The 16783-nt window shown below is 50.5% G+C and overlaps 1 protein-coding gene across 1 annotated transcript in view; it reads left to right on the top strand.

Annotated features, from left to right (window-relative positions):
• The window catches only part of ivd (isovaleryl-CoA dehydrogenase), a 62302-nt gene that overhangs the window by 31763 nt on the left and 13756 nt on the right, over positions 1-16783 (top strand). Inside the window, exon 6 of the mRNA XM_072486184.1 lies at positions 4505-4641. Coding sequence (XP_072342285.1) covers positions 4505-4641 — 137 coding nt within the window. The remainder of the gene's footprint in view (positions 1-4504; positions 4642-16783) is intronic.

Consider the following 16783-nt stretch of genomic DNA (forward strand, 5'->3'; position numbering starts at 1 on the left):
CTTCTCCTCCACATCCCATTTCCTCACCAGCGTAATATTTGCTGCCCAATAGTAATATATCAGATTCGGCAATGCCAGCCCCCTGCCCCCTCTCCAGGAACACCTGCCTCACCCGTGGGGTCTTTTTCCCCCCCACCCCCCCCCTTCCTCCTACACACAATCCCCAAAATTATCCCGTTAACCTTCCTGAAAAAGTACTTGGGAACAAAGTTAGGGAGAACCTGGGCAGCACCATCATTTTCACTGTCTGCGCACACCCAGCCACTGATAGCAGCAACACATCCCGCCTCTTGAAAACTGCCTTCATTCCCTCTACCAATTGGGCCAAGTTTAATCCATGCCACTTGGATTCCTAAACACCTAAAACCCTCAACGGCAACTCCCCCAGCCTCCTCTCCTGCCCTCTAGCATTAATCGGGAACACTTCGCTCTTTGCCATGTTCAACTTGTACCCTGAAAAGCAGCCTAATTGCCCCAAACTCCCTCCAATGCTGCCCACTGCCTTGGTCTGAGATATATAACATCAGATCATCCGCACATAGCAAACCTCTATGCTCGGCAACCCCCCAGTCCCTGCTCAATCCCTTTCTATTACCTTGCCTCCCTAAGCACTATTGCCAACGGCTCTATCGCCAAGGCGTAAAGCAACTGGGAGAGTGGGCACCCTGTCTCGTTCAGCGATGTAACCCAAAGTACCCTAAACCCATCTGGTTCGTCAGGACACTTGCAATCGGCACCCTGTACAATAGTCAAACCCAATTCACAAACCCCTTTTTAAACCCGAACTGCCCAGCACCTCCAGCAAATATGCCCGCTTTACCCAATTAAAAGCCTTCTCCGTTTCCATTGTCACCACTGCTTCTATCTCCTGCCCCTCCGAGGGCATCATAATTACATTACGTAGCCTCCGCACATTTGCTGATAACTGCCTTACCGTCACAAATCCAGTCTTTCACCTCCGGCACAGAGTCCACAATTCCCGATGTTAGCACCTTCGCCAACAACTTTGCCTCAAAGTTCAGCAGCAATATCGGGCGGTACGACCCACACTGCTCCGGTTCCTTATCTTTCTTTAAGATCAGGAAAATGGACCCCTGCAGCAAAGAGTGGGGAGCAACCCCCATTCTCGCCTCATTGTACGGCCCTGGGGCCTTTTCTGCCCGCATTGCACTCATGCCGTCTGGCACATTCCTTAACCCAATCGGGGCCCCAGCCCCTGCACCCTCTCCCCCTCCACCTTGGGAAACTCCAACCCATCCAGGAACCACCGCATCCCCTCCTCCCAGATGGGGGCTCCGACTCATGCAGCCTCCGAAAGAAGGCCTCAAATGCCCTATTCACCCCTTCTGGATCCGTCACCCCCTTACCCATCTCATCCCTCACCCTACCAATCTCCCTCGCCGCTGCCTGCTTCCTCAAATGGCGGGGCAGCATCCGGCTTGCCTTTTCCCCGGACTCATACTCTGGCTCTCTGCAACTGTCCCACTGCCTACCCCGTGGACACTAACCCAAAAGCCATCTAGAGCCTCTGCCTCTCCCTTAACAACCCCTTCTCCGGTGCCACCGAGTACCCCCGAATCAGCCTCAGAATCCCCTCCATCAGCCTCATCCTCTCCTCACGCTCCACCCTCTCCCTATGCGCCCGGATCAAAATAAACTCCCCCTGACTACCGCCTTAAGTGCCCCCCACAGCGTGGCAGCGGTGACCTTCCCCGTGTCGTTCAGCTCCACATAGCCATAAATGGCAGCCCTCACCCGCTTATATACCCCCCCATCTGACAGCCCCACATCTAACCTCCACTGCCGCCGTTGGGCCTTCCGCTGCACCACATGCAAACTCGCCCAGTGCGACGTGTGGTCAGAAACCACAATTGCCGAGTACTCTGAGTTGGCCACCCCCACCAGCAGTGCCTTGTCCATGACAAAAAAATTGATCTGGGAGTACACCCGGTGCACGTGGGAGAAGTATGAAAACTCCTTCGTCCTTGTCCTCCCAAACCACCACAGTTCAACCTGCCCCCCCCCCCCCCCCCATGTGCCCTATGAACCCCCTCAACTCTCGCACCACCGCTGACACTCTCGACGACTTAGGACTCGACTGGTCCAAACCCGGATCTAGGACCATATTGAAATCGCGCAGATGCGTGTCCAGGTCCCTAACACCCACCTCACTAAGTCCACGTCATCTCAATTCGGGGCATAAACATTCACCAGGACCACCAGCATCCCCTCCAACTTCCCACAGACCATCACATACCTACCCCTCCTGACCGGCTACAAGGCTCCCCACCTCAAAAGCCACACTCTTCATTAACCAACACCACCACCCCCTCGTCTTCATTTTCAGTCCCGAGTGGAGCACCTGCCCCACCCATCCCTCCCTCAGTCTCGTCTGAACCCCCAACTTCAGGTGTGTCTCCTGCAAAAGCACAACATCCGCTTTCAGACTCCTCAGATGCGTGAAAACACGCAACCATTTAACTGGCCCATTCAGCCCTCTCACATTCCATGTGACCAGCCTCTTCTGGCTGATCAGCACCATCCCCATCTCGGTCTCCAGCGAGGTCAACCGATCCTCATGCTCCCCCACCGACTCCTCCACCTTCTGGATCACCAAGCTCTGAGCCTCCTGCCTCTGCTCCACTTGCTCAATTGCCATCCTAAGCGGCTCCATCACCATGGCCAAATCTTCCAAGGCCTCTTTCCTCTGCCGCTGGAATTTATTTTAAAACTCCACCAGCTGCTCCGTCGACCACTGGATGCCCTCCCCATCTTAATCTGTGTCGCACCACAAAAACTTTCTGTTCCAACTGCTCTCTCTTTCCCGTGGTTCTTTTTGTCTGCTAATCTATAAACTGATCTCCCCAGAGGAGTATTTCCTTCCCTGGGAACTCGTACACCTTTTGCATTCAAATACCACTCCATTCGGATGGGAAAGGACCGAAAAAACCCACCTTGAGCGGGAACCACCAAATGTGTGACCACTCACTCCATGGCCGCCACCGGGAATCCGCAGACACACTTTTCATCTGTTTTCATAGTTTTTCCGGGGATAAGTCATTTATAGCTTGAGGGGTGTCACTCTGCATCAAGCATGGCTGCCGAGGAGTCCCTCTTGCTCTTAGGCCAGCCATTGACATGTGTTGCATGTTCATAGTCAACCTGTTTGGCTGCATTATGAACACACCCTTCTTCGCTATTGAGTCCTGGAGTGGGACTCGAGCCTGGAGTTCTGGTGTTGGGGCGGTGTCATGTTCCCCGTCCAGACCCCAACATTTCGGTGGCGTGAGAGTTGAGGGGGTTCATCGGGCACATGGGGGGGGGGGGGGGGGGGGCAGGTTGAACTGTGGTGGTTTGGGAGGCCGAGGACGAAGGAGTTTTCATACTTCTCCCACGTGCACCGGGTGTACTCCCAGATCGATTTTTTTGGCATGGACAAGGCACTGCTGGTGGGGGTGGCCAACTCAGAGTACAAGAACGCCAAACATTTTTTAATTTGTAAAACTGCAAGGAAAGGATACTTTGCTCCTGGAGTGATTACACTGATAAATAGGGATATGTTGTATTAAAACAAAATTATAATTAACACCGGATTAAACACATTAACATCACAGAAAATAGCTTTTCTATTAACAGTCAAACAATTCTTAAAACAAAATGGAACATTTTAAGTACTAACTTGTACCTTATCTGTCTCAAATTTAGCAAAACCCATTACAGATCAAAAGCCACTTATAAATAAAGTTAACAAACATAGGGATGCTTGCTGTCTTCTGTGTAGCGAGTTGCTTTCAGCAAAGGAGATACCCTTTCAGACACAAGCTGCAAGTCCTTCTGTCTTTGGCAGATGAAAAGCTAAAGTCCTTGCTACTGACTCGCTCCTCCCATTAAATACATCATCTCAATCCCACTAACTGTCTTATGACCATCTTACTAAGGCTAAACACAGCCCCTCAATTATCTAAAGCCCAGGGAACCTTCTTTCTATAAACAAAATTCCATTAGCCATGTTTAGGTAAACAATTAAATGGTTAGAATCAATGATTATCTGACTTTTATGGCATTGTAATTGCACCTTTTTTTGCAGATAGAGTGCATGTGTATTAAACCAGGATTTTTAAACACCATTACTGCAACAGAAAAATGTATACCGTAACCCAGGCTTTCAATAACATTACTGCAACAGATATATACAATGCAATCTATATAAAAAATTCTTACATTCATCATAGCAGGGAGGCTACCCACTGCGCCAGAAGAACCCCCACCCCTTGTAGATGCTGACTACTAAATGTGGAAAATATTCCATACTTTGCCCACCCAAACAGAAACGTTAAAACTTGAAGCACCATTGTCGAGAAGAAAATTATTCGGTGGTTGCCAAAATAGACACAGTGCAGAATCCCAAGATGTAAAGGAGGTGCTTGATTGTTCTTTTCTGATCAATTGAATACCAAAAAGCAGTGTGCTTTACTGACTGAGACCTGTTTGTGTTTTCCGTAAGGTGATTACTACATCCTCAATGGCACCAAATTCTGGATTACCAATGGGCCTGATGCTGACGTTCTCATTGTCTACGGCAAAACAGACATTAATGCCAAGCCTGCATCGCGTGGTATTACAACATTCATTGTAGAGAAGGTAATAAATTACTTTGATTCGCTTCGGGACCTTCTAGCATCTCTTTGGGGACATTTTGGGGCATCAAATCAGGCATTTGTAAATGGCAGTTATTTTCTCTTTACGTTGCAATAGTTATGAGCTTGGGCTCAAGAATGCATCTTCAGCCTGGTCTGCTTTATATCCCAAATTTTCACCTGAGCTTCAAGAGTAAATTCAGGCCAGTTGCTGTCCCTGTCAGGTGATCAGGCATCAACCTATGGGGCTCAGGTGGGAATGGTGGTCAGCTACTATTGTAGAGCCCAGGACTGAGAAGTCATGAAAATGGGTTGCTGTGTGGATCTCAGCAGGGAACAGTGATCAGGTCCCCCGTGTGGAGCTCAGCAGGGAACAGGGCCCCCGTATGGAGCTCAGCAGTGAACAGTGATCAGGGCCTTTATGTGGATCTCACCCGGGAACAGTGATAAGGGCCCCTGTGTGGAGCTCATCGGGGAGCAGTGATCAGGATCCCCGTATGGAACTCACAGTGCGTAGTGATTAGGACCCCCATGTGGAGCTCAGGAGGGAGCAGTGATCGGGGCCCCCATGTGGAGCTCAGGAGGGAGCAGTGATCGGGGCCCCCATGTGGAGCTCAGGAGGGAGCAGTGATCAGGGCCTTTATGTGGATCTCACCCGGGAACAGTGATAAGGGCCCCTGTGTGGAGCTCATCGGGGAGCAGTGATCAGGATCCCCGTATGGAACTCACAGTGCGTAGTGATTAGGACCCCCATGTGGAGCTCAGGAGGGAGCAGTGATCGGGGCCCCCATGTGGAGCTCAGGAGGGAGCAGTGATCGGGGCCCCCATGTGGAGCTCAGGAGGGAGCAGTGATCAGGGCCCCCATGTGGAGCTCAGCAGGGAGCAGTGACCGGGTCCCAATGTGGAGCTCAGGAGGGAGCAGTGATCAGGGCCCCCATGTGGAGCTCAGCAGGGAGCAGTGACCGGGTCCCAATGTGGAGCTCAGCAGGGAGCAGTGACCAGGTCCCCATGTGGAGCTCAGTAGGGAGCAGTGATCGGGTCCCCATGTGGAGCTCAGCAGGGAGCAGTGATCGGGGCCCCCATGTGGGGCTCAGCAGTGATCGGGGCCCCCATGTGGGGCTCAGCAGTGATCGGGGCCCCCATGTGGGGCTCAGCAGTGATGGGGGCCCCATGTGGGGCTCAGCAGTGATCGGGGCCCCCATGTGGGGCTCAGCAGTGATCGGGGCCCCCATGTGGGGCTCAGCAGTGATCGGGGCCCCCATGTGGGGCTCAGCAGTGATCGGGGCCCCCATGTGGGGCTCAGTAGTGAGCAGTGATCGGGGCCCCCATGTGGAGCTCAGCAGGGACCAATGATCGGGTCCCCAAGTGGAGCTCAGCAGTGATCAGGGCCCCCATGTAGAGCCCAGCAGTGAGCAGGGCCCCCATGTGGAGCTCACCAGGGAGCAGTGATCAGGGCCCCTGTGTGGAGCTCAGCACGGAGCAGTGATCAGGGCCCCTGAGTGGAGCTCAGCAGGGAGCAGTGATTGGGGCCAATGTCTGGAGCTCACGGCTGGGGTGGGAAGGATGGTTTTATAAAAAACATCACTGGGAATCACGTGATGCAAGTATGGGAATTGCTGTGTTTCTCTGGGCTCTGACATTCCTCATTCTTTGATCCTCTCCTTTATCACGCTTACACAGCCCATACTTACCTAATCTGGGAGTGAATACTCCATATTGTGTCCCTGGAAGATTTTTGGCTAAATGTTGGTGATAAAACATTGAGGAATCCTTGACAAAAGAAAGCAGTCAGAAGCAACTGGGGTGGAGCCAACTCCTCAACATGGCAACTTAATCCTCGAATGGGTTCTGGATCCGGCACTCTCGAAGACATTACAGCTGCTTACTGCTAATATTATTAAAGTCATTGTCAAACTCGGCTTTTGTGCAGAATATCAGTGCTCAGGCTATGGAACTTCAGAATACTAGTAAGAGGCTTGAGGAAACAGAGGAGAGAATCCTTACTATTGAAAATGCTACTTTCTTAATTGAGGCCCGCTCGCAATCCTTGGAAAAGCAGGTATATGGTATGTCAGAATTCCTGGATGATCTGGACAACAGAGGCCGGAGGAAAAATGTCTGGATCATCGATTTGCCAGGAGTGGAGGGTAAGCTCCCTATTAAATTCTTTGAGAGCTGCCTGCCATGTTTTCTTAAGCTGAACACGGAGGCTGGGCGTATTATGTTCAAACGGGCACATCGTATCCGGTCTTTGAGGCCTGGGGACAATCAGCTTGCCCAGACTGTAATTATGCATTTTCATAATCGCCAAAGAGCAATGGAAGCAGCGAGGCATATTGGGCGTTGCTCTATGAGGGAGTGAAAGTGTTTTTCTTCCAAGATTTCTCGGCAGCGAAGCAACAGAAGCGCAGAGGCTTCAATGACGTTAGAAAGCGTCTGAAAGGCTACCAGAGTGCATTATGCCCTGCTTTATCCTACAACACTGAGGGTGACATCTTGCCTCTTTTTTTGAGGGGAACGACTCCTTGGTGTCATGATAGAAAGTTGGTGGCATAGCCCTACAAGTCCTCACATTATCATAGAATTTGCAGTGCAGAAGGAGGCCATTCGGCCCATCGAGTGCGCGCCAGCTCTTGGAAAGTGCACCCTACCCAGGGTCAACACCTCCACCCTATCCCCATAACCCAGTAACCCCACCCAACACTAAGGACAATTTTGGACACTAAGGGCAATTTATCATGGCCAATCCACCTAACCTGCACATCTTTGGACTGTGGGAGGAAACCGGAGCACCCAGAGGAAACCCACGCGCACACGGGGGGGATGTGCAGACTCCGCACGGACAGTGACCCAAGCCGGAATCGAACCTGGGACCCTGGAGCTGTGAAGCAATTGTGCTATCCACAATGCTACCATGCTACCCCCGACATGGTGAGGAACACTCCCTTGGTGTATTTGTTTTTATTTTGGGGTAAAAAAAATTGTTAACTGGTTCCTGCAAGGGTGCAGAGAAAAAAACTTTATAATATGTCAATGGTGCTTCTTGTATAATTGGAGATGGGGAAGGCATGTGTGGTGCTTGCCCGAACAGGACGTGAAAATCTGAAAATCTCTGGCATGTAAGGCTTCTACCTTTTTGTGTCATTATCCTATATTTTCTTTCGCTGAATAAACAATGGCGGTCACCACTTTGAAACATTGCTCGTGGGACATGTGGAGAGTACATCATTCTATTAAGAGAAAAAGGATTCCATTGGCCCCCTGGGATCGGGAAAAACGATTGAGCAGAGAATGGTGTATGAGGCGAAAATTGTGGCCGGCATCGGGCGCCCGACAGAATGCCATGCTCCATTGCCTCGACAGCAGCGTAAGTGCATTCTACTCCGGACGTAGTGATCTCATTGGATGCAGAGAAAGCTTTTGATTGGATGCAAAGGAATTATTTATTTTTTACAGTGTAGAAGTTTGGGTTGGGAGGGGAATTGATAGGTGGGTAAATGTGGATGGCATCTTAGGTGGCATAGTGGTACAGTGCTTAGCACTGCTGCTTCTCAGCACCAAGGACCCCTGTTCGATTCCAGTCTTGGGTGACTGTGGAGTTTGCATGTTCTCCCTGTATTGCGCGGTTTCCACTGGTGCTCTGGTTTCCTCCCACATCCAAAGATGTGAGGTTAGATGGATTGGCCATGCAAATTGTCCCTTAGTGTCCAAAGATGTGTAGTATAGGTTACGGCCTACAAGAGACGCACCTGAGGGAGAAGGACCGACTTCTGGTAAGGAAGGGCTGGGTGGGACGGACATACCACTCATGCTACGGGACGAGAGCAATATTAATGAGCAAAAGGACGAGATTTACGGGAACCAAGACAGTTACGGACCCAGGGGGAAGGTACGTCATGGTCAGCGGTGACCTGGAAGGGGCACCTGTCGTACTGGTAAATGTGTATGCTCCCAAATGGGAGTACTCTGAATTCATAAAGAAGACCATGGCAGAAATCACCGACCTTGACACGCACCGACTGATTATGGGGGGTGACTTTAACTGCGTGCTGTACCCACTGACCGACCGATCAAATTCCAGAACGGGGAAAACGTCTGGCATGGCTAGGCAGCTAGGGGCCTTCATGGAACAGATGGGGGCGGTGGACCCATGGAGGCTCCTACACCCGGGAGAAAAGGAGTTCTCGTTCTTTTTGCAGGTGCACAAGGTATACACCCGTATCGACTTCTTTGCAGTGGGGAAATCGGTGCTTCCAGGGATCACGGGAACGGAGTACTCCGTGATCGTTATCTCCGACCACACACCACACTATATGGATGTGAGGTTGGAGACAGGCTGGGCCCAGCGCCCCACATGGAGGCTGGACACGGACCTCCTGGCCGACAAGGCTTTCTGCCCAAAAATATAGCAGGCCATAGGTGATTACGTTAGTGACAACCAAAACCGTCTCACCCTCCACGTTTTAGGAGGCACTGAAGGCCATGATCAGAGGAGAGATCATAGCCGACAAGGCAAGTAGATTTAGGGAAAAGAGGGTGGCCAGGCAACAGCTAGTGGACTCCATTCTGGAAGTCGATAGAAAATACTCCGAGGCCCCGACCGTAGGGCTGCTGGCGGAGAGGAAAAAGCTGCAAATGGACTTTAACCTGCTATCCACTAGGAAAGCAGTGTACCAACTCCGCCAGACACGGGGGACCTTCTACGAACACGGAGACAAGGCTGGCCGCCTATTGGCTCACCAGCTGAGAAAGCAGGCAGCCACGAGGGAAATAGCGCAGGTTAAGGATAGCAAAGGCAGACTGGTAACTGAGCCAAAGGAGGTCAGTCGGGCATTTGAGACCTTCTACCGGAGACTGTACACCACCGAGCCCCCCCGACGGGGATGCGCGAATGAAACAGTTCCTAGACAGACTGGAACTACCAGTGGTGGGAGAAGACAGACAGGGGGAGCTGGAAGCACCAATAGACCTGGGAGAAATTATGGAGAGCATCAGCTCCATGCAGGCGGGGAAGGCATCAGGACCCAACGGGTTCCCGGCGGACTTCTACAAAAAATTCGCACCAGTCCTGGTCCCAAACCTAAGGGACATGTTCGCGGACTCACTGGCAGGGGGACCCTGCCCCCCACGCTAGCGCAGGCCACAATTTCACTGATACCCAAAAAAGATAAAGACCTGACGGAATGTGGATCATACAGACCCATTTCACTGCTGAACGTGGATGCAAAAATACTCGCAAAGGTCCTGGCCAAAAGGCTGGAGGACTGTGCACCAGAGGTGGTCGCAGAGGACCTAACGGGCTTTGTCAAGGGTAGGCAGTTCACAGCGATCATCAGGCGGCTGCTGAATGTGATAATGACCCCCTCTGAGGAGAGAACACCAGAGGTGATCGTCTCCCTGGATGCAGAAAAGGCCTTTGACAGAGTCGAATGGAGCTACCTCCTCGAGGTACTGGAACGGTTTGGGCTAGAAGCGGGATTCACCGCCTGGGTGAGGCTCCTGTACAACGCTCCCAAAGCGAGTGTCCGAACTAACACCACAAGCTCTGAATACTTCCAGCTACAGAGAGGAACAAGACGGGGCTGCCCCCTGTCCCCACTCTTGTTCGCGCTAGCGATCGAACCCCTGGCGATAGCCCTGCGAGACGCAAAAAGCTGGAAGGGAATCCGGAGAGGAGACAGACAGCACAGAGTCTCACTCTATGCAGATGACCTGCTCCTTTATGTCTCAAAGCCACAGGAGGGACCGAAGGCAATACTGCAAATACTTGAAAGAGTTTGGAACCTTCTTGGGCTAGAAACTTAACCTGGGCAAAAGCGAGACATTCCCAGTGAACCCAAAAGGGGGAGGGACAGAGCTCAAGGGGCTCCCATTCAAAACGGCCCAGAACAGATTCCGTTACCTAGGGATCCAAATAGCCAGAGACTGGACACAGATCCACAAGTGGAACCTGACCAGCCTGGTGGAGGAAGTAAGAAAAGACCTTCAAAGGTGGGGCTCACTCCCACTCTCCCTGGCGGGAAGAGTGCAGACGATCAAGATGAACGTACTACCGACGTTCCTCTTCCTGTTTAGATCCATACTGATTTTCATCCCCAAGGCCTTTTACCAAAACAGGCTAATTATGGCGTTTGTGTGGGGGGGGCAAGAACCCGAGAATTCCCAAGCCGACACTGCAAAGAGGGAAAGTCAGAGGGGGCCTGGCTCTACCGAACCTACAATACTACCACTGGGCAGCAACGGCAGAAAGAGTGAGGGGATGGGTACAAGAACCCGACACAGATTGGGTACAAATGGAGGAGACATCCTGTAAAGGAACAACCCTCCGGGCCCTGGCCACAGCAGCACTCCCATCCTCCTCAACAAGGTACACAAAGAGCCCAGTGGTAGCGGCCACACAGAGCCCGAACACCACTGGACGCGATCAGACAAAAATGGGAGGACGAACTGGGGACAGAGGTGGGATGGGGACTCTAGGGCGAAGCACTGAGCAGGGTGAGCTCCACCTCCTCCTGCGCAAGGCTAAGCCTAATGCAGCTCAAAGTGGTGCACAGAGCGCACCTGACCAGAACCCGAATGAGCAGGTTCTTCCCGGAGGTGGAGGACAAATGTGAGCGGTGCCAGAGGGGCCCGGCCAACCACACCCACATGTTTTGGGCTTGCCCCAAGCTTGCTGGGTTCTGGACAGCCTTCTCAGAGGCAATGGCCAAATTTTTGGGGGTGAGGGTGAAACCATGCCCAATAGTGGCAATCTTCTAGGTATCGGAGCAGCCAGAGTTACACATGGGGAAAAGGGGGCCGACGCCCTTGCTTTCGCTTCCCTAATCGCACGCCGGAGAATCCTGCTCGACTGGCGATCGGCAGCACCACCCAAAGCTGCAGACTGGCTCACTGATCTCTCGGAATTTCTCCACCTGGAGAAGATTAAGTACGCCACCCGAGGGTCAGAGGAAGGCTTCCTGGATACTTGGGGGCAATTTCGTCGGCCTGTTCCAAAACCTGTCTGAGGCCAGCAACGAGGAGTAAGCCAGGGGAAAAAACCCAAAAAGATGAAGAACCAAAGGACTGCACAACCCGGGGGTGTGGGGGGGGGGGGGAGAATGGGGAAACCACAAGAGAAGAGGAAAGGTGTTTAAACCAATGGGGGTGGGCGGGGGAGAGGATGGGGGGATATCATAGACCGATCCAGAGGGCAGCAAAATGTACGTACAGTTCGTCAAACGAAGGACAAAACAAACCTCTCTGTGAAATAAATCAAATTAGCGCGGGCAAGAAAAATGTAATGTATATAAGTAACAACTATTTATAAATATGAGAAAAGCCAATAAAAAGATTTTTTTTAAAAAAGATATAGGTTACGGGAATAGGATTGGGTAGTGGACATGGGTGGGGTATTCTTTTGGAGGGTTGGTGTGTCTTGATGGGCCGAATGGCTTCCTTCTGCACTGTAGGGATTCTATGATTCTAAGTGCTTTAAAAAAATCCACTGGCGGCATTTCTTACTAATGGTTATAGATCTGATTTTTATGTCCAGTGAGGGACTAGGCAGGGCTCCCCGTTATCATTCGCAATAGCTATTGAGCCCCGAGTGGAGGCAATTAGGATCCTTCAGTATTTGGGTTACTCAGTGGAGGAAAGCAACATAAGATTATGCTAAACTGGACATTTCTGTTCCCGCTATGACTGATTTTGCCTTTTTCCCAGTTTGTAAAATAAATTTTATGAAGTCTGAGGCTGTGCCTTTGGGAAGGTTTAGAGGGAGACTTCCCCCCTTTTGCTAATTTCCAATTTAAGTGGTCCTCCTCCTGGTTTACTTATTTGTCTCTTTTTGTTCCCTCATTTGTAAGGGGCAACCTCCCCACACCCCCATATCCTTACTTGCGTCTATCAAATGGAACCTGCACCATTGATCATCCTCACCAATATCGTGACCGTGCAGGATAGCACTGATTAAAATGAATGTGCATCCTTTGCAGATGCTGCCAATCGTGTTGTCTGCTGAGGTCCTGCAGAAAATTAACAGGATGCTCAGTTCTTTTATATGGAACAAAAAGAAACCTTGCGTGAAATTACTCAAACCGCAGCTTCCTGGTTCAAAGGGGGAGTTAGGATGTTGAATATTAAAATGTATCAGTTAGCTTCTCATCTTGGATTCATATGGAAATGGGGCAGAGAAGACCTTATCTCCATTTGGCTCGATATTGAAGCTGGCCAGTCTATATAATCCTTACTGGCCCTGTTATTCTTCGAGATTTCAAGGCTGTGCCTGTTAAGTGCAAAAATCCTAAAATGATTAATACCCTGAGAGCATGGAGGATGGTCCGTTAGCTGGAAGGGAGGTCAAAATTAACTTCCGCTCTCCTATTCAGGGCAACTCCGATTTCCCACCAGGCTGTGTGGACCATGGATTTGATAGCTGGAGCGATAAAGGTCATTGTAGACTGGGCGATATGTTTAGTGGGGCTTCCTTGTTTTTTAAGCAGCCGTTAAAATCCCAGGATGTTCCTTTTTTTTGATACCTGCAACTTAGAGACTTTATCCTCAGTAAGATATCTCTGTGTCTTGATGCTAATGTCTCCCAGGTGGAAAAAAAAATCTGAAATCCAGCGAACCTAAGCAATTAATTTTATGACATTTTATGTTTAGATTCTGTGCGAGTATACTAGAGACTGCGGTCTTGGGATAAATACTTTCCAGTGAATATTGATGAGGAGACTTGGGGCAATATATGGGAAAATGCCAATAGAATCTCAGTCTGCAATAGAACGAAGGAGACTCGGTTTAAAATGTTATACCGTCTGCATATCACGCCAAGCTTAAGACACATGTTTGACCCTACCATACCCTTGTTGTGCCAAAAGTGTAGAGTAGTCGAGGGGACTATGAACATTGTGTTTGGTCCTGTGCCAAAATTAAATCCTACAGGTGTGGTGTATATCACAGAATTTACGGTGCAAAAGGAAGCCATTCAGCTCATCGAGTCTGCACTGGCCCTTGGAAAGAGCACCCTATTTAAGTCCACGCCTCCACCCTATCCCCGTAACCCAATAACCCGACCTAACCTTTTGGACACTAAGGGACAATTTAGCATGGTCAATCCATCTAACCTGCACATTTTTGGACTGTGAGAGGAAACTGGAGCACCCGGAGGAAACTCGCACAGACACTGGGAGAAAGTGTAAACTCCACACAGATGTTTACCCGAGGCCGGAATTGAACCCGGGTCCCTGGAGCTGTGAGGCAGCAGTGCTAGCCACCGTGCCACCAAGAGCTTGAGAAGATGTCAAATACAGCCCTAGAATTTTATCCTTTGTTCTTAATTTTGGGGCTCCCAGACAGAAAGATAATTGACGCTAATGAAAAAAGTCTTTACTATCCTAACATTTGCAGCACAGAGGAACTTCCTCTGCTGCCGGATTAGCGATAAATCAGTTCAAAATTGGCATAAAATTATCCAGGAATATATCCCAATGGAATTCCAAACCTGTATACTCTGACCCAAATCGGATGCATTCCAAAATGTATGGACCCCCATCCCAAATATATAGGTTCTGTAATGTCTGACTTGTTTCTACAAGGGTTTCCATAAGTTATGTACCACCATTTTGGCCGTTTGCATGACTTTATCCTCTTTCTCTTCTCTTCTCTCTTCTCTCTTCTCTTTTCTCTCTTCTCTTTTCTCTCTTCTCTTTTCTCTCTTCTCTTTTCTCTCTTCTCTTTTCTCCCTCTCTCTCTCTCTCTCTCTCTCATCTCTCTCTCTTCTCTCTCTCAGGGAGATAACGTTTTGAGTTTGGATGACTCTTTGTTAAAGCTAAAGAGAACTGGATATGGGATCAGATTAAACCGTAGTGTAGGGGGGAGGGTTTGAAGCGGTGGGGCAGAATAGGGGGCCAGCGATAGGTGGAGATAGACTGAGATGTTGAGGACAGAAAGACAAAAGAAATGTAAATGATAATGATTAAGGCTAAGGTGGGTGCTGACAGTGGCACATAAACATAGAACATACAGTGCAGAAGGAGGCCATTCGGTCCATCGAGTCTGCACCGACCCACATTATGCCCTCACTTCTACCCTATCCCCGTAACCCAACAATCCCTCCTAACCTTTTTGGACACTAAGGGCAATTTAGCATGAGCAATCCACCTAACCTGCACGTCTTTGGACTGTGGGAGGAAACCAGAACACCCGGAGGAAATCCACGCAGACACAGGGAGAAAGTGCAGACTCCTCACAGTGACCCAGTGGGGAATCGAACCTGGGACCCTGATGCTGTGAAGCCACAGTGCTATCCACTTGTGCTATCGTGCTGCCCGAAAGAGATTAGAATATGTGAATGGCAGAACAAAGGTGAGCAGTGTGTCAAAGGGCAAGTAGGAAAAGATGGCCCAAGTGGGGTGGGGGGGGAGAGAGCGGGAACAATGATGAGGGAAAAATAGATCAATGGAAGAAATGAAAATAAAAAGAAATTGATAGAAATAAAAATGGAGTAAGAGTGGTGGAGAGCGTTCACCGTCTGAAGTTGTTGAATTCAACAAGTCCAGAAGGCTGTAATGTGCCGAATTGGAAGATGAGGTGCTGTTCCTCCAGTTTGCGTTGGGCTTCACTGGAACATTGCAACAGGCCATGGACAGACAGCATGGTGTTAGCACAGTTGCTTCACAGCTCCAGGGATCCGGGTTCAATCCCAGCCTCAGGTGACTGTCTGTTCGGAGTCTGTACGTTCTCCCCGTCTCTGCGTGGGTTTCCTCCCACAGTCCAAAGATGTGCAGGTTAGGTGAATTGACCATGATAAATTGCCCTTGGTGTCCAAAAAGGTTAGGTGGGATCACTGAGTTATGCGGATAGGGTGGAAGCGTGTGCTTAAATAGGGGGCTCTTTCCAAGAGCCGGTGCGGACTCGACGGGCCGATTGGCCTCCTTCTACACTGTAAATTCTATGATCTGACATGGCAAGTGACAGGAAGGTTTGGGTTCTGCTTGCAGACCCAAATATTTTTATTAGGGCATTTTTTAAATATACATTAAACACAACCAAAACCAAACCGAGAACAAACAGGAAATCTCATTACAAATTAACACTTGATTTTCTCCAATCTCAGGAATTCCACCAGGCCGCTCACCCATACCCCCGGCATCGGCGACACCAACAAAATCCACTCTGGGCTACCAGGGAGGCTAAGGCCAAAACGTCGGTCACTCTCGCTCCCTGGACTCCAGGGTCTTCCGACACTCCAAATATCACCACTTCCAGACTCGGGGCCACTTTCATCTCCAGCATCTCGTCCGCGAACCCCTGTCAGGACCCCTTCAGCTTTGGACATGCCCAAAACATGTGAACAAGGTTGCCCCCCCCCCCCCCCCGCGCACCGCACACGCCTGTCCTCAACCCCCTCAAAGAACCTGCTCATTCTGGCCACCGTCATATGCGCCCTATGGACTACTTTGAATTGAATAAGGCTACGCCGAGCACACAAGGAGGATACATTCACCCTCCTCAAAGCCTCCTCTCACAACCCAGCCTCCATTTCCCCCTCCCCAACCCCTCCTTCCACTTTGTTTAACTTCTATCTGTGCTTCCTCCCAGTCCATTAACTCCTTGTAATTCTCAGACACCCTGTGCGCCCGGTCGACCTCCAGGGCCCGGTCGAAGGCCCACTCCCCGATCAGCTGCTCCCTCGATGACCTCTGGCAACCCCACAATTCTTAAATTTTGTCTCCGGGAGTGGTTCTCCAAGTCTTTAACTTTCTCCTTGAGCCGCTTCGGAGTCTCCCTCAGCATTCCAACTTCAGCCCCCAACGAGGTAAGCTGCTCCTTGTGCTCCCCCATCGCCTCCTCCACCTTCTGGATCACCTGGCTCTGGGTCTCCAGCCTCAATTCCACCCGGTTGATCCCAGCTGTCAGCAGGTCTACCACCTTCTCCAGGTCCACCTGAGCCTCCCTCCTCTGCTGGCTGAACGTTTTGTTCAGAAAGTCCGCCAGCTGTTCCGTCGACCATTGGGCTGGTAGAACCGACCCTTTACCCTCCACCATCTCCCCCTGTGTCGACCGAAGGGTTTCTTGTTCTTGCAGCTCCTTCCTTCTAGACCCACCTCTGGTCCGCAAATCCATCCACCAACACGATCAGTGGCGTATAACTTTCCTCCACC

Source organism: Scyliorhinus torazame, chromosome 2 (assembly GCF_047496885.1).
Source record: "Scyliorhinus torazame isolate Kashiwa2021f chromosome 2, sScyTor2.1, whole genome shotgun sequence".
NCBI lineage: Eukaryota > Metazoa > Chordata > Chondrichthyes > Carcharhiniformes > Scyliorhinidae > Scyliorhinus > Scyliorhinus torazame.